At 52.8% G+C, this 24063-nt stretch overlaps 2 protein-coding genes across 3 annotated transcripts; one reads left to right on the plus strand and one right to left on the minus strand.

Moving 5' to 3' along the window:
• Positions 1–647: 647 nt before the first annotated feature.
• On the minus strand, positions 648–6111 carry PRRG2 (proline rich and Gla domain 2). The gene is made up of 7 exons (XM_065899328.1): positions 5971–6111; positions 5223–5319; positions 4856–5031; positions 4633–4672; positions 2561–2696; positions 1574–1711; positions 648–1230 (listed from the first exon to the last, which is right to left on the minus strand). The coding sequence occupies exons 2-7, from the start codon at positions 5305–5307 to the stop codon at positions 1212–1214; spliced, it is 594 nt and encodes a 197-aa protein (XP_065755400.1). The 5' UTR covers positions 5308–5319; positions 5971–6111; the 3' UTR covers positions 648–1211.
• Positions 6112–6827: 716 nt separating this feature from the next.
• NOSIP (nitric oxide synthase interacting protein) lies at positions 6828–22023 on the plus strand. 2 transcript variants are annotated; one of them, XM_065898754.1, is made up of 9 exons: positions 6828–6907; positions 15830–16002; positions 16584–16689; positions 18606–18687; positions 20120–20279; positions 20369–20487; positions 20644–20831; positions 20948–21056; positions 21237–22023. In XM_065898754.1, exons 2-9 carry the CDS (start codon positions 15933–15935, stop codon positions 21306–21308), a joined length of 906 nt encoding a protein of 301 aa, XP_065754826.1. In that variant the 5' UTR covers positions 6828–6907; positions 15830–15932; the 3' UTR covers positions 21309–22023. The 2 variants fall into 2 exon arrangements, with proteins under 2 accessions (XP_065754826.1, XP_065754825.1); XM_065898753.1 differs by lacking the exon at positions 6828–6907 and having other exon boundaries at positions 15933–16002; positions 20120–20283; positions 20364–20487; positions 21237–21345.
• The last annotated feature ends 2040 nt before the right edge of the window (positions 22024–24063 follow it).

Consider the following 24063-nt stretch of genomic DNA (forward strand, 5'->3'; position numbering starts at 1 on the left):
CTTTTTTTTCCCTTCCCTCTCTCCCTCTCTCCCTCTCTCTCTCTCTCTTTCTCTTTGCAGCCGCCGAAGGCCCGGGAAGGCCCCGGGCGGGGGAGGGAGGGGACAGGGGCGGAGGGGCGGAGGGGCGGAGGGGCGGGCAAGGGAGGGGGTGCAGCCGACGAGCCAACGAAGGGGGAAGGGGGGTTCCCCCTGGAGGGAAAGAGGGGGGAGGAGGGACCCCGCTGTCTCCGCCTTTGCCCCGGCGCTTGCAGGAGAGAAGGGGGGACGCGCGCTCCGGAGGGGGCGTCCCGGGCGGCCCCGGGGTGGGTGCGGGCCCTGGGTGCTCGCTCTATCGCCGCCGCCGCCGCCGCCTCCTCCTCCTCTGCGCTCACGGTGCAGCCATCTTTGCACAAGGCGGCTGGGGGAGGGGGGAGGGGAAGGGGGGGCGGGCGGCGGGGTGTCTGGCTGCGCTCCGCTTCCTCCCACAATCCCGTGCAAATGAAAAAAAAAAAAAAGAGAGAGAGAGGCAGACACAGAGCGTTAGCAGGGCCTGAGGGTGTAGGGCGCAGCGTTTGTACAGAAAGCCAGCTCTGCCGTGCGCAGACGCGCCCGGGAACGCGGTTCAGTTTGTTTTGGGTTTTTTTTGCATTATTTCACTCTTTTGGGTCTCTTTTCCAAAGGGTTTTTATTTAGGGAAAGAGCTCAACTCCAGTCCCCCAGGTGCAGTGTGCGCCTGCCCCCAACCAAGCACGCTTGCAAATATGCCCCCCACCCTTTCCCTGGATTGCAGAGTGCCCAGTGCGCGCACGGGGAGCACACGAAAACACGCGTGTACACAGGCGGGGCTCTGCCTGTCCGTGGCCCGTGACACTGAGGGAGATGGCCGTCTCACACCCACTCACACGCGAGTCTGCGAAGCACTGCGCGCCTGAGTCGGAGTTTCCACGCACGCCTATCCCGGGGGCGGGGCTGGTGGGTACCCCCACCATTAGGAGAGCGTGGGGGCCTACGAGGCGCCGGGACGCGGGAACACGTTGCCCGGGAACTTGCGTGTATCCGTAGGCGGCGGAAACACGTGTGTTAGGGTAGGCCTCGGGCCGGACGATCCCTACTGCCATCACCCCTCCAAGCTCAGCTCCGGAGTTTAAGAGGCCAGGGGGTTTCCGGAATCCGGTGTGAATCTGGGGCACGGTTCGGAGAACCCCGACTCCGAAACAGCTCGAAACAGCTCTTCAGCGCGGCCTCCAGAGGCTGCAAGGAGAGGGGCACAGTGGGGAGTCAAAGGCCCGGCTGTTTTTGCCCCCTCAACCAAGACCACTCCGACCCACCCTGGGTGTCTCAGCCTATCCTCGGGGTACAAGACCCACCCCCCCATAATACTACACACACACACCCCTACCCCTATAATACTACACACACACACACACACACACACACACGCACACACGCACACTTCAGGCCACGCCCCCGCCCTCCAAGCCTCGCCCCGGATAATAAGCTCAAAATTCCAAATCCCGCCCCTAAGCCCGCGCCCCTCCTCCGGCAGTGCCCTCCCCTCTGCGCCCCGCCCCCAGGCAGAAGCCCAGCCCCATACCTGGCGTAGGGGGGCGGTGGTGCGTCGTGCACCCCAGAGGCCGCCAGCGCCTGCTCGTAGGTGGGGAGGCCTGGGGGTGGGGGTGGAGGCAGGGACGTCGGCGGACTCAGAGAGCTCAGGGGACTGATGAGCTCGGCCCTGGGGACAAGAAGGTGCACTGTTATCAGGATAGAGAGCCTTGGGAGAAGGAGGAAAGAGGTAGGGAGACAGAGACACTGAGGGTGGTGAGGAGACAGAGGTGGAAGGGAGATAGACCAAGGAAAAAGAGTCACCTTCAACCTGACTCTACACACAGAAAAGCACCTCGAAGTGACAGGCAGATAGATGCACAGGGACAGGCAGCCACAGAAATCAACAACTGCTGAGACAGACTCGTTCACAGACACATGTGCTCCAGATACAAGCAGGCAGTCGTGGAGAAAGAGGCAGCCCTGCAGAGAGGCAGGCAGACACACACAAGAAACAGACAGACACAACAGAGATACACTCAGCCACAAATTTCCCAGATCCACTCTTAACAATAAACTCTTCCTAGAAACCTTTAGACCCACTATACTTCAAGACTAATGCTCAAGCCCTCTCTTCGACCCTGCCACTGAGAGAGACACACCTAGACAACTGACACAGGCACACAAAAACACAGCTACACCTTGTCACCACGGAAACTGACATCCCACAGACACCCACAGACCACAGGCTGCAGCCTCACCAGATATAATACCCACAGAATGATAATCACACATACAACTGGTACTGCAAAGACAGCCAGGGCAAATATTGAATGAGTTCCTGCTTTGTGCCAGGTGCTGTGGATATAGTCAGAGAGATGCCACAACTGGACACCGAATCTCGCAGACTCACTCTCCACATGACGGTCTCCTCAGGTCTTTCAGCAGCACCCAACCGCCCCCAATCTGGCCCATCTCCTTAGGTTGACCCTTCCTCCCTTCCCTGCTCCCCAGCCCCTCCTCCCCAAAGCCCCCTTACTCTTGAGGACTGGGCTGCTGGCCTCGTTTCTGACGGCAATGCAGATACCAAAAGGCTCCCAGGCTGGCCAGGACCATGAGCAGGATGCCCACTGTCAGCCCCACAGCCATGCTTGCTACGTCCCCTCGTCCACGTCCTGTGGGGGGGAGGAGGGCACAGCGTCAGGGGCTGTCACCCTCTCCAACATCCAGATACCTTCCCCTGAGGTAGGGAAAACCTTTCCAGATCTCCCCTGAGGGAAGACGACTGGCCAAGAAGGCAGAGCTGGGGCCACTTCCTAGCTGTGTGAGCTCAGGTAACTCACCTCGCTCATTTCTGTGAGCCTCCATTTCCTGCTCTGTAAAGTGGGAATAATAACCCCTCCCTAATAGGTTGCAAAAATGCAATGAATTAAATGCAGAAAGGGCCTGGGATAACCTCATCTGAGACTAGAAAATAGGGCAATCGTCTCTCTAAGAGGAGAGAGAACCCTCCTAAGATTGCAGGTGACATGCTTACTTAGGGTAGGGAGTTCAGACAGCCAACTCTCTGAACCCCCATACTGAGCATTGCCAGATTTAGCAAATAATAATGAGGATACCCAGTTAAATGTGAATTTTACATAAACAGTGAATTTCTTTTTTTTTTGGCCACCGCAGACGTCATGCAGGATCTTAGTTCCCCGACCAGGGATCGAACCCGTCCATGCCCCCTGCAGTGGAAGCACGGAGTCCTAACCACTGGACTGCCAGGGAATTCTAATTTTTTAGTATAAGTATGTCCCATGGAATATATGAGATATACTAAAAAATTATTCCTGTGTATTTGAAATTCACATTTAACTGGGCTGTGGGGGGAGCTGTCTTGTATTTTATCTGGCAACCCCATCCCCTCTGGAATGCAATACCTTTTACCAACCAGGCTAAGGAGGGGCAAGGCCTTACCAGAAGGCTAGGAACAATTTATCTATCAAGGAGGAATGTAGGGACATCCCCTCAAAAACAGGCTGCTGGTGTTTAGAACTCATGTGGACCCTTGGCTAAGGTGAAGCGCCTTTAGCAATCAAAGCTTCATGTCTGAGGAAAAGGGGGGTGGGGAACAGGGAGGACCCTGGCTTTGTGAGGCCTTGCTAGGTCTTGCTGCTGGGGAAACTTCCTTTAGCACTGGGTAGGGGGGACTTTCCTCAAACAGTAAACCTCAGGCTTTCAGCCCTCTTAGCAAAAAGCTGCACTAAGAAGCGGGGGGTGGGGGACGGCCTTCCTGATTCTGACATGTTTCAGGTGGACTCGAGAAGCCAACAGGCCTTGATAGGCCTGTAGCAAAGCAGTTACCTCCCCTAGCAACCAATGTGAGGACTTCAGCCCAGACTTAGGGCCTGTTGCTAAGGTAGAAACACCCCTAGCAACCAGGCCACTCAGGGGTGAGATGCCCTGTGCCTGGAGGGGGGTCCTCCTGTGGGCAGGAGGCCTTGGGTCCAGAGCTTGGCTAGGTGTGGTTGCTAGGAAGAAGGCCTCCTTAGCAACCAGGCTGAAGCCAGGATGGGGTTGTGGGGGAGGGGAAGCCAACCAGGTAGTGAGTGCTGCTGTCTTCCTTGGTCCAGCCTGGCCAGGCTTTGTTGCTAAGGAGCAGCCCCCTCTTAGCAACAAGGCTGCAGCCACGATGGGGCCTCAGAACTCAGAGGAGGGGTTGGGGCTGGGCTGATCAGGCAGGTGAGGACAGACAGGCTTCCACCAATTGGCCTAGCCCAGCCCCGTTGCTAGGGAGCAACCCCCCTAGCAACCAAGCTGCAGAAGGGGCTGGGGCTCTGGACTCCAAAGAGGGGCTCAGGTGGGCCAGGGCCTCTGAGCCTGAGGCTGTAACTTCTCCTTCCAACTGTCCTTCCTGGGGACATGGGACCTATTCCGAATAAGGTGTGGTGGGTTCCTCGGGCAAGGGCTCTAGTCTCGGAGGAGGGGATTTCTTTACCAACCCTGTCCAGGAACTCAGGAGCATGGAACATGGAGGGGGTGAGATCGGGCTGGGGGATGTTCGTTCAGCCTCCACAGAAAGGAGCTGCCTTAGTTGCACAGAATGAGAGGACTCCCCCGACTCACCTCCTTTGCCATTGTAGATGTAGTTCTCCCAAAAGCGCTCCTTGAATGGGCAGGAGGAGAGAAGGCAGAAAGGAGGCATCAACTGGGAGATTCTACACCCCGAAACCAGCCCGCCCTGATGATCTCTGAGGCACGAAGGGAGAGGGAGCTGAGGGGCAGGACCCTCCCCCCTAGCCCAGGTCCTGGAGAAGACAGAGGGACTCCGGGGACCCCAGGGCCTCACCGTCAGAGTATTGTCCTCAAAGTACTCCCGCGCCTCTTCCCAGGAACACCTCTCCTCTTGACACTCCCGTTCCAGGTTCCCTGGCGTGAACAGCTCCAGGTCCCAGTGATTGGCTCGTGGAATCCGCCTACGGCTGCCCAGGAAGCTCTGGGCCTCTGGGGAGTCCAGGAAGACTTCTGGACCCAAAAGACATAAGAGACAGAAAAATGGAGGGTTCCTAGGACTGGGGACATGAAGGAGCCAGAACTTAAGGGGATTAAGAGCTATGGGGTCCCGGGGGAGGAGGCAACTGCAGGCAGGGTTTTTCCTGGGCCAGAGGAAGGTGGATGTTTGTGCCTGGACTCCGGCTCTTCCCGCAAACGCTCACCTTGGTCTTGCTCCCCACTGGGTGAGGTGTCCAGGCAGGTGGTCAGTCCCAGGTACAGCAGCAGCACAGAGCGGTGGCTCCTCATATTTTGTGGACACTAATGTAGTTAGGGGAGAAGTGCCTCAGCTCCTGGAGAATGAGGCCAGGTCTCCCCGCCCAGACCCTGTGGTCCAGGAATGATAATAACAGCAGACACTTACGTGGCCTGTATCCTGGACCAGGCACTATTCAAGGTCATTTACCTCTATCAACTCAGTTTCATTTTCACCAGGGTGCTATTATTATCTCTGTTTGATACAGGAGGAAACTGAGACACAGAGAAGTAAAAGAACTTGCCCAAGTTCATACAATTTGCAAGATTCAGAGGCAGGATTTCAGCAAAGGCAGTGCTCCTCCAGAAACCAGACCCAGGAGTTTATCTTTTTTTCTGCTGTGTCTGCAGCCCCCAGCATGGGTTTTGACACAAAGTAGGAGCTCATAAACATGTCCATTGATAGGGATTCCTTCTTCCTGGTAATTTCCATGCATATCCACCTCTCTGTGCCCATTGCCACATTCAGCCACAGAATCAAAGATTACAGAAGAGGTAAAACTAGAGGCCTGTATCCTGGGGCCCAGGAGCTGGGGGAGGGGGCAGCGGTCCTGGACTCCTGGGTTTGGGGGCCCCAACTTCTGGGTCCCAGAAGAGCAGGGAGCCAGGTAGCCAGGGACCCCAAGCCAAGCTCTGCCTCTAGGGACATTCACTTACCTGCCTAGACTTGTGAGCACTGTCCCCTCCTCCTTAATCAGGGCCTCCTCGGACAGCTGCAGCCAGCTGTGAAGGGGGACAGGGGAGAAGGGAGGGGAGAGGAAGGAGGGGTTACCTTGCTCACTATAGTCGGCAAAATCCCGGTTTCTGGCCAGAGGGGCGGGGTTTGCGATTACCTGCCCTGGGCGGGACTCAGGTAAGGGACAAAGTATTTAAAGGGACCTTATGATTAAGGGTCTAAGGTCCAGAGCCCCATAGAGAGGCCAGGGTCTCCGGCACCGTGGGGCACTTAGGGAGTTGGATAGTCGCCCCCTCCCCTCCTATCCAATTTCCCCCCAGAGAGCTCGACAGACAGAGCTAGGGAAATAAACAGCTAGGTCTCCAGATATCTAGGTATCCAGAAACTGGCGGGAAACTTGTGCCTTGGTCCCTGGGGGTAGGTGGGTATGCCGTAGTAAATTCCTGCTTCCTGAGAACGGCTCTGACTTCCGATTTCTCAACTGCTCCATTTATAAAGTGGGGACAGAGGAGTTGTCCCTTCTCTATTGTCTCTTATTTTACAGCAGAAAAGTGGATGATATGCTTTGGTAAGCGGACTTTACAATCTCTGGGCGAAGTGATTAGTCCTTAAACACAGGCTTAGGGAGACGCAAAGCGCCCGCCCAGGGAAACGCCTAGGATATACTAAGCACGCCCTCTATTCACGCCAGTTTCACTGACCGGAACCTTCGACTTGCCACTCACGTTTCCGGAGGGAGGAAGAGAAGAAGGGAGCACTTACCAAGCCAGAAGAGATACCTCCGCAAATAGGGGCAGATCTACTTCCGGTCTCTTCTGCCGGGCGGAAGTGAGCGGAGCGGAGAGGGAAAACAGCGCTCCTTTCCGGTGTAGGGGTACAGTTGAAGTAGCTACCGACGAGGGAGGAGTCGTTCGTGAGGTGAGTTCCAGGCGGTGGAAGGATAGTGTTAGTGAGATCGCCTTCCGGTGGGCAAGAGTCTTGGGCTCCTGAGGGAGCTAGGACAGGATTTTGAATTCCTGACTTCCTGGCAATCCTTAATAGAGCACTCTAGGCGCCCCAAGTTTGAAGCCGGACTACCTCCCTGGAGGTAACCAAACCTTCAGCCGGCAGTTCTCAGTAGAGTTTTAGTTCCACTGTAGACGGATGGGCCGGGAATCCCAGGGGAAAGAGGAGACTGGGACTCCTAGGGGTCTAATGAGTGAGAGTTGAGAAAGAAGCACCCCTTTCCAGGCCTCCGTTTCCCAGACTGTGATGGGGAGGGCGGAGAAGGATTGTGCAGTCGCCTGCCGCGGCCTCCCTGCACCCTTTTGACAGCCGCTTCCCTCTCGGAGTAGCTGTTGGGTTAACGTTTTCCTCTGTGGAGCTTTGGGGTCAGGCAGTCCTGGGTTCACTTCCTGATGGTGTTGCTGATTCGGTGTGAACTCGGGTCTTGATGGGTCCTTAAAGCAGTTTCACTTTAATATTTTATTATGTTTTATTATGAAAATGTACCAACTTATATAAAAGTGAGAGAATAATAGAAGAATCCCTATCGCCCAGAGTTACCAATTATTAATATTTTTTGACATATTGGCTGGGTATTTTTTAAGATTAAATATATAAGGCAAATCCTATCCATCGTGACATTTCAGGATACATGTGTAAAAACCAGGGACATTTTTACAACATTGTAAATTAACTATACTTAAACTTTTTTTAAAAATTTTAATTTTTAAAAAGCACACACGCACACAAAAAAGCAGGGACATTTTCCTCCATGACCACAATACTATTACACTTACAAAAGCAACCCTAATATTACCTATTACTTGGTCCATAATCAAATTCTCCTTCTGAAAAAATGCCTTTAAAAAAAAGAAGTTTCACTTTTTTGAATCAGAATCCATTCAAGTCATTGTTAATGTCTCTTAAGTTGCTCTTAACTTCAAACAGTCTCACCTCCACCCCACCCTGTTGTTTTCCTTGGCAATTGATTCATTGAAGAAACTGGATCAGTTATTCCGTTATCATCCCACCATCTGAACTTGTCTTTTTGCTTCTTTGAAATGGTGATGGCCTTTCACTTATTCCTCCATTATTCCCGCTGCACCCCCCTCCCCAATTGCCACACCCTCTCTCTATGGATTAACCTAATCTGGACTTTTCACATAAATGGAATCTTTTTCCTGTCTGGTTTCTTTCACTTAGCATAATGTTGTCAGGGTTCATCCATTTTGTAGCATGTACCAGTACTTCTTTTTTTTTTAAGCTACATAATATTCCTTTGTATGAGATATACCATATTTTGTTTATCCACGAGTCAGTCAATGGACGTTTGTGTTGTTTCCACTTTTTGGCTATTGTGAATATGCTGCTTGCACTTGTGTACAAGATTTAGTGTGGACATAAGTTTTCATTTCTTTTGGCGGTGGAATTGCTGAATCAAATGGTAACTCTGTGTTTAGCCTTCTGAGGAACTGCCAGACTTTTCCAAAGTGGCTGCTTCATTTTGCATTCCCACCCTCAGTGTCTGAGTGTTTCAATTTCTCCACACTTGTTATGATCCAACTTTTTCTTTTTGGCCATGCCGAGTGGCATGCGGGATCTTCCCCGACCGGGAATCGAACCTGTGTCCCCTGCAGTGGATGAGCGGAGTCTTAACCACCGGACTGCCAGGGAAGTACATCGTCTGACTTTTTGACTGTAGTTATCCTGTGGGTGTGAAGTAGTATCTCACTGCTGTTTCTTGTTTTTGTTTTTTTTTAAGATTTTTTCAATGGGGACCCTTTTTAAAGTCTTTATTTAATTTGTTACAGTATTGCTTCTTTTTTTTTCTTTTTCTTTTAAATTTATTTATTTATTTATTTATTTTTGGCTGTGTTGGGTCTTCATTGTTGTGCGCGGGCTTTCTCTGGTTGCTGGGAGCAGGGGCTACTCTTCATTGCAGTGTACGGGCTTCTCATTGTGGTGGCTTCTCTTGTTGCGGAGCACGGGCTCTAGGCATGTGGGCTTCATTAGTTGTGGCTCGCCGGCTCTAGAGCGTACACTCAGTAGTTGTGGCGCATGGGCTTAGTTGCTCCGTGGCATGTGGGATCTTCCTGGACCAGGGCTCGAACCCATGTCCACTGCAGTGGCAGGCGGATTCTTAACCACTGCGCCACTAGGGAAGCCCCGCTCCTGTTTTATGTTTTGTTTTTTTGGCCATGAGGCATGAGGCATGTGGGGTGCTCGCTCCTGGACCAGGGAACGAACCCGCACCCCTTGCATTGGAAAGCAAAGTCTTAATCGCTGGACCACCAAGGAAGTCCCTCACTGCTGTTTTGACTGCATTTCCTTCATGATTAATGATGTGGAACATTTTTTTCATGTGCTTATTGGCCATTTATATATCCTCTTTGGAGAAACGTCTGTTTTGATCCTTTGCCCATTTTTAAATTGGGTTATGTGTCTTTTTATTATTGGGTTGTAAATTTCTTATACATTCTAGATACAGTTCCTTTGTCAGACAGATGATTGGCTACCACCACCTGTTTTGGTACAGCTTGCAAACCAAGAATGGTTTTTAACATTTTTCAATAATTGAAAAAGACCGTAACCAACAAGGATCCACTGTATCTCACAGAGAACTATACTCAATATTTTGTAATACCCTATAAGGGAAAAGAATCTGAAAAAGAATATATATATGAATCACTTTGCTGTACACCTGAAACTAACACAATCCTGTAAATCAATTTTTTAAAAATTGGAAAAATTCAAAAGAAGAATAATATTTTGTGATATGTGATTCAGATACCAGTGTCCATAAAAGAAGTTTTATTGGAACACGGCCATGGCCATTGAGTTACATAGTGTCCACGGATGCTTTGCCATACAAGGGCAGAGCTGAGTAGTTGTGACAGGGGCAGGTGGCCAACAAAGGTGAAAATCTTTACTCTCTAGCCTTTTCTGGCGGATCCCTGCTATAGCCTCTGGCTTCCTGGAATCAGGAAATTAAATTGAAAGGCTTGAGTAATTTAGCTTCAGGCATCTTGGCATGGCTGCTTCAGCGCTGCTAGCTTCACACCTGGCTGTCCCACTTTTAGGGACGGTGAGATTGATCGGGGGCTTCAGGTAGTGTTTACAGACTTAACGTTTGTCCCCAACCCCACCCGAAATCTTATATCTCCAATATGACTATTTGGAGATAGGACCTTTCCCGAAGTAATTAGGGTTAAATGAGGTCATAAGAGTGGGGTCCTAATCCATGGGGTTGGTGTCCTTAGAAGAACAGGAGATACCAGAGAGCAAGCACTCCGCCCTGTGAGGACACAGCCAGAAGGTGGCCAGCCATCTGCAAGCCAGGAGGAGAGGCCTCACCAAAACCCAACCATGGTGGCACCCTGATCTCAGACTCCTGGCCTCCAGAACTGTGAGAAAATCATCGTCTGTTGTGTAAGCCACCCAGCCTATGGCATTTTGTTTTGGCAGTCCTAGCTGACGAATACAGGTAGGAACAGCACAGACACGCCGTCGTAAAGCTATGTTTTTCTCCTTTCTACTAGCAAGTATCAGCACCCTGCGGATGTCCAGTTGCCATCAGGTGCCTTAGTGAATCAGTTACGTCATCAGGGGTTGCAAAATGGTGGCTTTCCAATTCTTTCATTCCTCCCACATTTCTTTATCCAAGCTGTTTTTCACCTTGAGCCACATCCAAGGAGCAGTACAAGGGAGTGACGTGATCTAAGCTCCCTTTTGAAAAGCTCACCAGGGCTCCTCCGTCAAGAAACAGACTGAGGAAGAGACCAGTTAATCCCTCTGGGCCTCTGTTTTCTCACCTCTAAAATGGGGAGAACCTACCTCGCAGGTTATCCCGAGGACTGAACGCGTTCAGAACTGTGAAGCGCTTCGCCCAGGGCCTGGTGCATAAGCGTTGGAAGGATGTGATGGTCATTTCTATTCCTGTAGTGCTTTTATATTGATTGGATGGATGATTCATTCGTTGATTACACAACTCTCCTGGCCCTAGGGTTGGAAGTGGTTAACATCTATCTGACATCTCTGTGCCCCCCAGGTGCCATGCAGTGCCAGGACCCATCCTGGAGTCCAACCCAGCCCCCGCCTCTAGGGGCTTCTAGTCTGGGGGGAGAAATTCTGAGGGGTGGCAGCTATAATGGACGGAAATCAGGGCATTGTCAGAGCACCAGGAATGCCTAACTCAGGCTTCCTGGAAGAGGCGACTCCTGATGGAGCCTGGGAGGAGGAAGGGGACGGGATTTCCAGGGAGAAGGTCCAGGGTTACAGGAGCTGCCCCACTCCACGGTGAGAGTCAGCACAGTGCCTGAGGCTACAGCATCACGGGTGGTGAAGGCCACAGACTCATGCCTGGGTCAGACCCCGGCTGCATGACCTTGGGCACCTTCTCCCAGCCTCTGTTTCCTTGTTTGTAGCAACTGTTTGGGTTGTGGCGTCTGGTGGAGTTAATATGTATAAAATACTTAGAACAGGGCCAGGTGCACCAAACCTCTTAAATAAATACCAGTCATTATTAATAGAACATCTCAGACCCTCGCTTTTGCTCTTAGGGAGCTCCCTCTTTCCTGCTTCCAACACATCCTGTTTGTGTCTGTGATTTCCTTGAGTGTAATCGACCCTTTGGGTTCCTTTAACACAGGTCTCCGCCCGCCTGGGACGGCCTGCAGCATCCACGTGACCCACGCTACTAAAGGGAGGGGGCTCGTAGCATCCTTTAGTTCTCAGAGGGTTCTCTGACCCCAAGAGATTCAGGATTCAGACGAATCAACTGCAGAAAAAGACAGTCGGGAGAGAATAAGGGAGACTTGAATACCAGCTGGATAGTAAAGGATGTGAAGGGATTATTAATGCGTTAACGGTATTGTGGTCATGTTTTTTAAGCACGGTAGCCACGAGTCCCCAGAAGCTGTGGGGCACTTTGATATGTGGCTAGTGCCCCCAAGGGACTGTGTTTTTTAATCATTTCATTTTAATTAATTTAAATTCAAGCACCGATACTGGATTCAATTCCTGGAAAACTTTTAAGTACGTTTGGCACAAGCAGGGCGTGTGAATGTACATTTGCTCCTGTAAATTTTATGAACCCGAAATATAGGACAAGTTTCTGCAATGAAACTTTCGTGTCTGAATTGAGATGAGTTGAGAGAGTGGACTAGACTCTGGATTTTGAAGACTTTGTAAGAGAACGGGAATGAGTTGGCCTTTATTCTTGGATTGTAACCTCCCCAGGAGGACTGCAGCTGTCACATGGTTAAGGGTGAGGCTCCAGAGCCCGGCTGCCTGGGTTCGAGTCTGGCTCTGTTGCCGCTTCCCAGCTGGGGGACTTCATGGGCCTGTTTTCTCCTCTGTAAAATGGGAAGGAGGATATATAACACCTGATGTTACTTTGGACGTGGCCTCTCTGAAAAGCTAGTGACGTGAGATGGTAGTAGTTCTGTTTTCTCTTTTGAGGTTTTCCTCACTGAGGAGACAATAAAGCTGCTGACCCCTGGTCAACCCTAGTCAGCAGTTCTCAAGCTTTTTGGTCTCAGCACCTTAAAAATCATCGAGGACTCCGAAAAGCTTTTGTTTGTGGGAGTTCTGTCTATCAGGATTTGCCATATCAGGGGAATTCCCCCGGCAGTCCAGTGGTTAGGACTCGGCACTTTCACTGCTGAGGGCCTGGGTTCGATCCCTGGTCAGGGAAGTAAGATCCTGCAAGCCTCGCTGCATGGCCGAAAGGAAGAGCGATTTGCCATATGAGAAAGGAAAACAGGCATGAAACTGTCTTTATTGAGATATAATTCACATGACACAAAACTCACCCATTTAAAGTATACAATTCTTGGTTTTCCGTACAATCACTGTTTTTGCAACCATCACCATTTTCTGATTTCAGGACATTTTCATCACTGCAGAAAGAAACCCCATACCCCTTAGCAGCCACTGCACGCCCCCGCCCCCGGTCCCCCCTTCTCCCAGCCTGTGGCAACCACCAATCTGCTTTCTGTCTCTATGGGTCTGCCCATTCTGGACCTTTCATATAAATGGAATCAACAACACGTGGCCTTTTGTCCCTGGCTCTGTTCACTCCGCATAATATAACAGACATTTTTAAAACCCGAGGATGCACAAGCACACGTCACACGGCCTCTGGAGACCCCACTAGACCCTTGAGAGAAGGAGAGGAACAAAGGCAAACGCACTTGTTTTATTTATTTATTTGGCTGCGCTGGGTCTTAGTTGGAGCACGTGGGATCTTCGTTGCGGCACGCAGGATCTTTAGTTGGAGCATGCGAACTCTTAGTTGCGGCATGCGTGCGGGATCTAGTTCCCTGACCGGGGATCGAACCCATGCCCCCTGCATCGAGAGCACAGAGTCTTAGCCACTGGACCACCAGGGAAGTCCCAAACATGATTTAGTATTACAAAAATAGTTTTGTGGACTCCCTGAAACTATCTTAGGGACCCCTGGGGTCCCTGGACCTTCCTTTGAGAACCACTGCCCTAGGCAAATGGCTTCACTTCTGTGCCTCAGTTTGCCCCTCTCCAAAGTGGAGATGGGGGTGGGACGGACCTCAGAGGGTGGCTGAGGTTGGATGATTGAGAGTTGGCCTGGGGGTCAGGGGGTCAAGCAGTGTCCCTTGGGATTATTCCCATGACCGCCTGGCAAAATAAAGAAATGCTCCATCTATAGCGGTTCCTCTCTCTCAGAGGGAAAATGTCCCGGTCCACAAAGCCAAAGAACTTGGCTACAAGACAAGCAGCCCAGTGCCAAATACCGCAGAGGGTCAAAGCAGTTGACAACTAAGAATAGAGTGGGGAATTTGTCCCTGAGGAGGTGAACTCGACCTTCATGAGTGCCAGTGGGGAGGGGGGAGCTGGGGCGGAAGCCATGGGGCCAGGGCGGAGGAGGGGGATGGCAGGTGAGCTGGGTGGCAGCAGGTGCTGGACTTGCTCCAAAGCTGGGGGTGAGGGGAAGCTGGAGGAGGGGCGGTGGGTGGAGTTGGGGTGTTTCACCAAGGTTACCTTCTGCAATCAGCACAGTGGCCGCGGCTGGGGTGATAGAAATGTTTCGCATCTCGATTGGGGGGGGTAGTTACGAGGGTGTATGCAGTTGTCAAAACGTATCAAGCTGCATCCTTAAGGTCTGTGCATCTATTCTATGTAAATATACCTACAAAACAAAAAATGGGTTTCTGGGAGGAAGACGCCAGTAGGGGGCGTGCGAGATCTGTAGCTCAAGGAGAGAGGTGTTTGAGTTCTGAAAGTGAAAGGCAAGTTTCTGAAAGCATCCGGAACCGGGAAATAAGATGAAGTTGCCTTTTACATTGTGGGTGCTCCTGGTTGTGCCTCCCCCCCCCCCTTCTGGATCCTCCTTTCAGCCACAGAGCCAGAGAGAGTATTTCCTGAACATTCCATATGCCATGCTCTGAGTATGACCTCATTTAGTCCACACAGCAATCCAGTCGTGTCAACTAGATCCTATGGTTCTCCCCACTTCTTACCAAAGGACTCAGAGAGGAAATTACGAGTCCAGAGTCACAGCCAGCAGGGGGCCAACCTTGGACTCAAGCCCAGGCAGGTCTTATTCCTTTGATCCATATAACCCCCTCCTTCTTGTTCCATTTATTCTTATTTATCCCCCGGTCAGTCCCCTCCCCTGTGTGGGCAGTCACTCTTTATGCATCATCTTTTGTTTGCAGGTGTTTAAAATGTATTGTTTTGTTCATGTGCAGATTGTTTTATTTCTTACTTTTTTCACCCAGCATTGTGTTTTTAAGATCCACCCACAGGAACTCCCTGTTGGTCTGGTGGTCAGGACTCAGCGCTTTCACTGCCGAGGGTGAGGGTTCAATCCCTGGTTGGGAAACTAAGATTCCACAAGCTGCATGGCACTGCCAAAAGAAAAAAAGTCACCCACGATGCTCTGTACACACCTAGTCAGTTGCATCTCACTGCTGGGTGGTCTCCATGAGGGGCAGTCACTATCCATTCCACGAGGGCGGGATATTCAGTTGCCTTTGACTCCCCTCCAGTATAAATAACACCACTGTGAACATCCTCACACATGCTCCCTAGTGGTGTCGCCTTTGGGGCACATACACCCAAGTGCAGAATCGCCTGCACTCACTTTGCTGAAGTACCACCAGCCTGTGTTCCCGCAGCATCACCTGAGGGGATTCCTATCACCCACCCTCACCCTATCCAGCCACCTTATCCAGCTCTCGAAGTTTCATCCGCCAGCCTAGTGATAGATTTAAAATGATGTCTCGCTGTGGTTTTCCTGTGAGGAGAATTTGAGGCATCTCTCCATCTACCTGTTAGTCTTTGAGCTGCTTCTGTAAATCGCCTCTTCATATCCTCGGCACGCAGGATCATACCCCATTTTCCTCTTGGGGTAGCTAGGTTTTTCTTGTTGACTTGCCAGCGTTCCGTGTACAGTCAGTTCTGCTCTAACACTTGTTTTGAAAACTCGAGATTTATTCCAGTGCGATGGATACATTAGGGAACAATTTGAACATAAGGCATGTTGCACCTAACTGAAGCCAGGTGCGCTTGGTTGAAATGAGCGTGTAGGCGTACACAGAACACACGCTCAACACATCCAGAACATCTACTGGGCGCTTCAGTTCCCCATTCGTGTTACGAGCCCCACCGATCACATCTGGTGCTAGAACTTTCCATCAGATAACCCTCCTTCCACCACCTCACAGTAACTCACAACGTGTACCCCTTCCGACACCACTTCCACAAGCAAACTTCAGGTCTTTTTCAGGGTTAAGTGCCATATTTGTTTTTGGGAGGTATAGGCATTTCTTAACCATTTAACGTGTGCAAAACTCTCTTCCCCTGCCCCACTCCCAGCTTTCCCATCAGATCAAGTCGGGGGCCAGAAAGGTCCAGTCCTCTCTGCGTGGGCCCCCTCTGGTCACACAGCCCTGCAGCTGCCCCTTCATTACCCCCTGGGATGACGCGCCACGGCAAGAACTGCACGGCGGGGGCCGTCTACACCTACCATGAGAAGAAGAAGGACACAGGTACTGGGTTTGGGGGAGGGGGCAAATGGACCCTGAAGTCCCCATGTTACTTTGCTCCTCTGGTTGTGCTCTCTGGGCACGTGTCTTTCCCCCGACCGTGTAAGTAACAGCCACGTGACTGATCGTCATGACCGGAAACGTAACAGCCCACGTGAGCCAGCAACCTTCTCCCTGCCTTGTCGTGGGCACTGCGTTAAGTGCCTTCCATGCTAAGCCTCCCAGACACCCACTGAGGAAGGAATGACTGTTGTCAGGCCATATTCCAGAGGTGGAAACTGAGGCCCAGAGAGGTACAGACGCTTGAGCTTGGTCACAGAGCCAGAAGGCCCGAGGGGAGTCAGTTACGAGCCTCTTCCCCGAGCTGCCTCTGGGACAGGGCCTGTCTGTCACTTACCCTCTGAGGATGAACGCCTTCCTGTGGGTTGTGCAGCCCTGTCCCCAACGCAGACACACAGCCCAAGCTCTTGACTGCCTGTTCTCTGAGTCCCCCTACCTCGGAGTCCTCTCTGTGCCTTTCTCTCCGGGTTTGGAGAAGGGCACGTCTCCTGCCTCTCCATCCCTCTGCCTCTCTCTGTCCCCAGCGGCCTCAGGCTACGGCACCCAGAACATTCGACTGAGCCGGGATGCCGTCAAGGACTTCGATTGCTGCTGCCTCTCTCTGCAGCCGTGCCATGACCCTGTTGTTACGTAAGCTGGGAACGCGGGTGGGCGGGTCAGGGTGACGAGGGCAAGGGAATCGCCAGGAGGGGGCTGCACAGCCAGGGTGCCCTGGCAAGCCACCTACCCTCCCGCAGCCTCAGTGTTCTCCTCTGAGACATGGGCATGATCCTAGTACGCTTCATGGGGTGTGGAAAAGAATACATTCACAATAGAGGGTAGGGCTCCTGGAAAGTTGCTAGCCCATAATAACAGCTCACGTGTGGAGTGCTTACTGTTACCTACCTCTTAGCGTCTGGCAAAGGCTTCAGTGAGATAATGGGTAGAAGGTACTTAGTCCACTGACTAAATATGTGCTCAATTACTGGTCCATTTTGTAGACATCGCGATGAAAGTAGATCGTGGTTCAGGGTCCCCGAGGCCACCGGGAGGTTCAGTGGTTCACTAGAAGAACACACAGAACTCAGCAAAGCAGTTATCCTCAAATGACAGCTTATGACAGCAAAAGGTTACAGATTAAAACCAGCAATGGGGGTGGTTTCCCAGGCAGTCCAGTGGTTAAGACTCTGAGCTTCCAGTGCAGGGGGCGTGGGTTTGATCCCTGGTCGGGGAACTAAGATCCTACATGCCGGGCTTCCCTGGTGGCACAGTGGTCAAGAATTCGCCTGCCAATACAGGGGACACGGGCTTGATCCCCAGTCCGGGAAGATCCCACATAGCACAGAGCAGCTAAACCCATGCGCCACAACTACTGAGCCTGTGCTCTAGAGCCCATGAGCCACAACTGCTGAAGCCCACGCACCTAGAGCCCATGCTCCGGAACAAGAGAAGCCACTGCAATGAGAAGCCCACGCACCGCAACGAAGAGTAGCCGCCACTCGCCGCAACTAGAGAAAGCCCGTACGCAGCAACAAAGACACAACGCAGCCAAAAATAAATAAAATAAAAGATCCCACATGCCGCGTGGCATGGCCAAAAAAAAATTTTTTTTAATAAATTTATTTATTTATGGCTGCATTGGGTGTTTGTTGCTGCGCGCGGGCTTTCTCTAGTTGCGGCGAGTGGGGGCTACTCTTCATTGTGGTATGCGGGCTTCTCATTGGGGTGGCTTCTCTTGTTGTGGATCATGGGCTCTAGGCGCACGGGTTTCAGTAGTGGCACACGGGCTCAGTAGTTGTAGCTCATGGGCTCTAGAGCGCAGGCTCAGTAGTTGTAGCGCACGGGCTTAGTTGCTCCACGACCTGTGGGATCTTCCCGGACCAGGGCTTGAACCCGTGTCCCCTGCATTGGCAGGCAGATTCTTAATCACTGTGCCACCAGGGAAGACCCCCCAAAAATTTTTAAATAAATAAAATCAGCAGTGGGAAAAGACACATGGGGCAGAGTCCCAGACAGACCAGGCACAAGCTTCCTTTGTCTCTCTCAGTGGAGTCGCAGGAAAGCGCTTAATTTTCGCAGCAGCAGTTACTACCCACCAGGAAGCTCGCTCCAGCCTTGGTGTCCAGGGTTTTTATTGGAGGTTAGTCACCTAGGCCTGGCTGACCTTGGTCTTCAGCCCCTCCAGAGGTCCAGCTCACACCACATGGTCCCAACCTCCCAGGCCAACAGAGACACTCTTAACAGGCAGGACATTCCAAGGCCTAGAGGTGCCCTCCCAGGAGCCAGTCCTTTGGTTGGAATGTGCAGGGTTTGGACAGCCCAGGCCTGCTGAGCTAACCGTTTACAGTGCGAGATTTTGCCTACGCATCAGAGAACATTATAGAGCCGGGAGAGTTAAAACAGTGCGGTCACCTCAGAGAGCTAAGCCAAGCCCTGAGTGAGCAGCTGCCTCGAAGACGCTTAGTGGTTGCCCTGGGCAGGGAGCTGATGTTCAGCAGTGACGATCAATCTCTGGCCATGTGGCCTGGGCCAGGCCCATGTTTTCTCATCCCCTCCTCTCTTTGCAGCCCCGATGGCTACCTGTATGAGCGGGAGGCAATCCTAGAGTACATTTTGCACCAGAAGAAGGAGATCGCCCGGCAGATGAAGGTGGTTGGGCTGGGAGAAGGGGGTGCAGGCGTGGGTAGGTGGTTTCGATGCTGGGCCTCCCATCTAAATTGCTCCCCGCCCAGGCCTCTCCTGTGCTGTTCCCTCTGCCGGGCACACCGTCCCCTCCCACTTCTGGTTAAATTCTTCTCGTTCTCCAGATTTCAGCCCAGGTGTTGCCTCCTCTGGCCTTTTGCTAGTCCAGGGCCCTGAGGGCCTGCCCCTGTCACCTCTTCTTTGGCACTGGTCACAGTTGTGACTCTACCTGTGGCTGTCTGATACAGGCCCCAGGGGCAGGGAGCGGGGCTCTCACCCACCCCAAGGCCCTAGGTTCTCGGGACATACCTGGTAAATGAGTGGATGCCAGCTCATCTCCTTGTCTCTGAAATGGGCTGACAGGGCCAAACTAGAGGGCACTGCAGGGCATGCGGGAAATGCTCACAGACAAGAACTTCTTAGGCATTTTCTTGGAGCCAGGCCCACCTTCCGTTGCTGAGCTCATTTTGTGGCTAGGAGGGACCCTGTCTCCCTCCTTGTCCTGCCGGCTTTTCCAGAGCTCAGGAAGCACTGGGGGCCAGATTCTTGTTGAGCTTTTGGTCTGGAGTGCGTGGCTTCCCCTCTGCCCAGGTCCTCCACCCAGCCTGGTGGCCCCCTCATCGTGGAGCCCACATCGGAAGCCCTCCCGAGCATCAGTCAGCGTCAGCGTTCCCTCCTTGCTCACTCGGTGACCGGAGCAGTGTCTCCTCTTGCCCTCACGCTGCCTGAGCCTTCATGGCTCCATAAACCTTCTCTGCTCCCTACTATCCTGGAACTCGGGCTGTTGAGGGCAGGGACAGAGTCTACACTGTACGGACTGTATAATAGATAAGTGATAAGATATACTGTATAATTAATAACATATGGCCCCAAATTACATTTACTGAGCACTTACTATGTGCCAGGCCAGGTGCTAAGTGTTTTAAAAAATCCTCCTGTGTAACCCTCCCAGTGAGCCTCCGAGGTAGGTCACCATTGTCAGCCCGTTTTACGGATGAAGAAACTGAGGCCAGGAGAGGTCACAGTGCTTACTGGAGGCCACAGAGCTAATCAGTGACAAAGGCAGCGTTTGAGCTCTGGCAGTCTCGCTTCAGCCAAGCTGTTGACCACCGAGTCCCAAACCAGCTAAAGTGGAGATGGCTTAACTGTCCTACAGTTGGTGAAGGGACAGGCAAAGGCAGCAGAGGCGCACCATGGATAACAGTGCAGCCGATTAAAGATTCACACCCAGGCAGTCACCAGCCTCTACCAGACAGAGCCTCTGCCAGGAGCCTCCCCTGTGTGGATTCCAGTTCACCCACCTCTAAATTCAAAGAGGCACCCCAGCCCCCACCTAGGGTGCCCCAAACTCACAAGCCACGGGAAGATGCCTAGCTCGCTCCTGCCTGGCTGCCCGCAGGCCTACGAGAAGCAGCGGGGCGCCCGGCGTGAGGAGCAGAAGGGGCTGCGGCGGGCGGCCGCGCAGGACCAGGTGCGGGGCTTCCTGGAGAAGGAGGCGGCCATCGTGAGCCGGCCCCTCAACCCCTTCACGCCCAAGGCCGCCTCCGGGAACTGCCCAGGTGAGAGAGAAGTGGACATGCAAGTGGGTGGGGCTCCCGCGGGGCCAGGTGCCTCCCTGGTTGCGTCCGAACCCCTCTCCCCCCCGCAGATGATGCCCGACCCGGGTCCAGCGCGGGCCCCACAGGCAAGGACAAGGACAAAGCGCTGCCCAGCTTCTGGATCCCATCGCTGACCCCCGAGGCCAAGGCCACCAAGCTGGAGAAGCCGGTGAGCCCCCTACTCCAGTAAGCGCCTGTGTGTGCCCACTTTGCCAGAGAGGGCCAGGGTCCTGAGGGCCCCCTCCCCTCCCTCACAGGGACCCCCATCCTCCCTCCGCCTGGCTCTAGCCCCGCCTGTTGACTCGGCCCCCCTCCTGCTCCCCAGTCGCGCATTGTGACCTGCCCCATGTCCGGGAAGCCGCTGCGCATGTCCGACCTGACGCCCGTGCGCTTCACGCCGCTCGACAGCTCCGTGGACCGCGTGGGGCTCATCACGCGCAGCGAACGCTACGTGTGTGCCGTGACCCGCGACAGCCTGAGCAACGCCACACCGTGCGCCGTCCTGCGGCCCTCGTGAGTCACCTGGGGGGACAGCCTGGGGACCTGTGGGACGGGGCGGGCTTGGGGTGCGGCTCTCTCCTTGGGGCGGGGCCTCTGATCGTCGTACCCCACACTCACCCTCACTGCAGTGGGGCCGTGGTCACCGTGGAGTGCGTGGAGAAGCTGATTCGCAAGGACATGGTGGACCCCGTGACCGGAGAGAAGCTCACGGACCGCGACGTCATCGTGCTGCAGCGGGTGAGTGGCACCCCTCCTCCCTGTCCCCTAGCCTTCCGGTAACCCCGACCTACTTCCAGAGGGCCCGCCCCCTTACCGAGGCCCCGCCCCACCAAGGGGGCGGGGCCCAACCTAACCTCGCGGGCTGGGGAACCCCCACGGCACCCCAGCTCCCCGCCGCCTCTCTTCCTCCTCCTCTAGGGCGGCACGGGCTTCGCGGGCTCCGGAGTGAAGCTGCAGGCCGAGAAGTCCCGGCCGGTGATGCAGGCCTGAGCGCGCGGTAAACCAAATAAATGGGCTTGTTGGACGCGACAGGCCGTGTGGCGCCTTCATTCACCGCGCCAGAGCCCGGTGACAGCGTGAGCTCAGGAACGACTGCGCTTTGAAAGCGTGGGCTAAAAATATTTGATGTGGTCTCACGGTAAGGGTAATATCTGAATCGAATGCAAACGCACAGCTTTAAATGGGTTGAGTGGCCAGAGGTCGGAGTCTGGGCCGCGACCACAGGAGGGCGCCACTTTAACGGACTGTAGAAATCCCCGCACTTTCTTTTGAGTTAAACCAAATTTGAAGCCCAGGAGGCGACCCGGAACGCGTCTCCCGTTGTAAAGTTTGATAAGACACGCAAAGGAAATGAAGTGCTGTGTGTGACTGAGAAAGCGAAGGGCCGGCACCCTGTCTAGAGAAGGCGGTCAGGAACACTCCTTCCCCCACTACCTGGAGGCTGGAGGGTGAAAAGGAAGAGGAAACCGCAAGTGTAAAGTCCCAGAGGCAGCACTTGGCAGGTGTGAAGAGGGAGGAGTTCAGAGCACCCAGGCCTAGTGGACCTGCCTGGAGCTCAGACTTGACTAGGAGGGCAGGGGTGGGCTTTAAAGCTATGTTTTTAATAACCATTGAATCACAAAAGCAGACCCTGTGCAGTGTGGAGAACCAGAGCACACAGTCAAGCAAAGATTGCAAAAATAAAGTCTTAAAAGTCCTGACTCTCTGAGCGATACCCAGGTCCTGTCCTTCCAGGTCTTTCTCACATGAGTTTTTTCAACCAACGTGAGATTTCCATGCAAGTACTGTTCTGTTCATTGAACAGTCTCTACCTTTTCATTTTGGTAAGAGGTCTTCTCATCCAATGCCCAGGCGAGATTCAGAGTGTCCTTGAGTGCTGGGCAAGCCCGTCTGGTACAGGACCAGTTGGTGTGTCTGGCCGCAGGGAAAGGTGTTAGCAGGAGGGTGGGTCATCCTTGCACCCTGGGGAGCCCCGGAAACCCAGCAGTTCCTCCCTCAGACGCTTCTAGACCCTTCCCTTGGTCCCTAAGAGCCTTCACGCCCCACTCTTGGGCTCCCAGTCCCATTGTCTTGGGGGGATGCTTGTACCCATTTTGCAGAACAGCCCACCAAGGCTGAGAAGACAACTTGCCCAAAGTCACACTGCTCAAGGCCATAGCTGAGCCCAGGTTCACCCAGAGGTCAGCCACCTCCAGATACCTGCACCCGCCTCATTCAGTCTTGCCCTTCTCCACATCCTTTGCACCCTTCCTCCCCTAGGTTTCCCACACTGCCACCCACAGACCTCTCCACCTTGGCAAGCCCCCACCCCATCCCTTTACCCAGAATGATAGAGATCTTCCCTCCTTCGCTAAACACCCCCAATCCCCGTCCTCTTAAGAGCTCTCAACCACCCCGAGTCTTTTCTCTCAGTCCCCCCCCCAAAGGATCCTGTTTATGTGTGGTACAGACCACTCCCCACCCCAAATAAAGATTTAAAGGTGCAAGATTGGAAATTCTGGAATTCCACAAGGAGACTAAATCCCACTCTTTAGTTCACAGGCCCTTTGAGACACTCTTTGCGGGGACGGGTGGGGTGTGAGTCAAGGTCCTCACTCTACGCCATAGGTTTCCTTTAAGATTTCAAAGGTAACAAGGAGAGGAAGCAAGGGTCAGACCACAGCTGAAGCTGTGGCAGGAGAAGGGAGGGACGGGAAGTGGAGACAAATTTTGTGTTTTCTCAACCAAGGTTCCTTAGACACTGGTCTAGAGTTCAGAGCAAAGGGGCTTCCCTGGTGGCGCAGTGGTTAGGAATCCGCCTGCCAATGCAGGGGACACGGGTTCGAGCCCTGGTCCGGGAAGATCCCACATGCCACGGAGCAACTAAGCCTGCGCGCCACAACTACTAAAGCCCGCATGCCTAGAACCCGTGCTCCTCGACAAGAAAAGCCATCGCAATGAGAAGCCTGCGCACCGCAACAAAGAGTAGCCCCCACTCGCTGCAACTAGAGAAAGCCCACGCACAGCAACAAAGACCCAGCGCAGCCAAAAATAAATAAATAAATGTTTAAAAATAGATGATGTTCAGAGCAAGAAATGGGCGTGGTGGGGCTTGGTGGGGTGTGCCCACTGGTGGCTCCAGCCTCAACCAGCCACAAACAGTACTTTAGGACAACTGTAATTACTTGTTGAGATTTTTTAATTGGGGAGACTTTTCTGGAAAGCGAAAACTATATAGACAGGGAGCAAATCCTTGGTGTCCAGGGGTGGGGGAGGGATTGACTACAAGGAGGGTTAACAAGAGTTTGAAGAGGGAGGATGGATCTGTTCTAATCTTAACTGTGGTGATGGTTGTATGAATATGATTTGTCAAAATTCACCAAAGAGAGTGGACTTTATATGAATTAAAATTTAAAAATGCAGAAAAGGGGCGGGGCATTTTGTGTGAGTAGATTTCCATTTCTCTTAAAGAAATCAGCTTAGGGATCCCAAGAAAATTAAAAACACGTTCATGCAAAAACTTCTACATGAATGATCCTGGCAGCACTAATGGTGTAGAAACAACCCATCAACTCAGTTGATGTCCATCAGCTGATGAGTGGATAAACAAAATGTGCTAGAGACCTACAATGGAATATTATTCAGCCATAAAAAGGAATGGAATTCTGATCCACGCTAAAACGTGGATGAGCCTTGAAAACATCATGCTAAGTAAAAAGCCAGATGAGGGGCTTCCCTGGTGGCGCAGTGGTTGAGAGTCCGCCTG

Source organism: Phocoena phocoena, chromosome 20, assembly GCF_963924675.1.
Source record: "Phocoena phocoena chromosome 20, mPhoPho1.1, whole genome shotgun sequence".
Taxonomy (NCBI): Eukaryota; Metazoa; Chordata; class Mammalia; order Artiodactyla; family Phocoenidae; genus Phocoena; species Phocoena phocoena.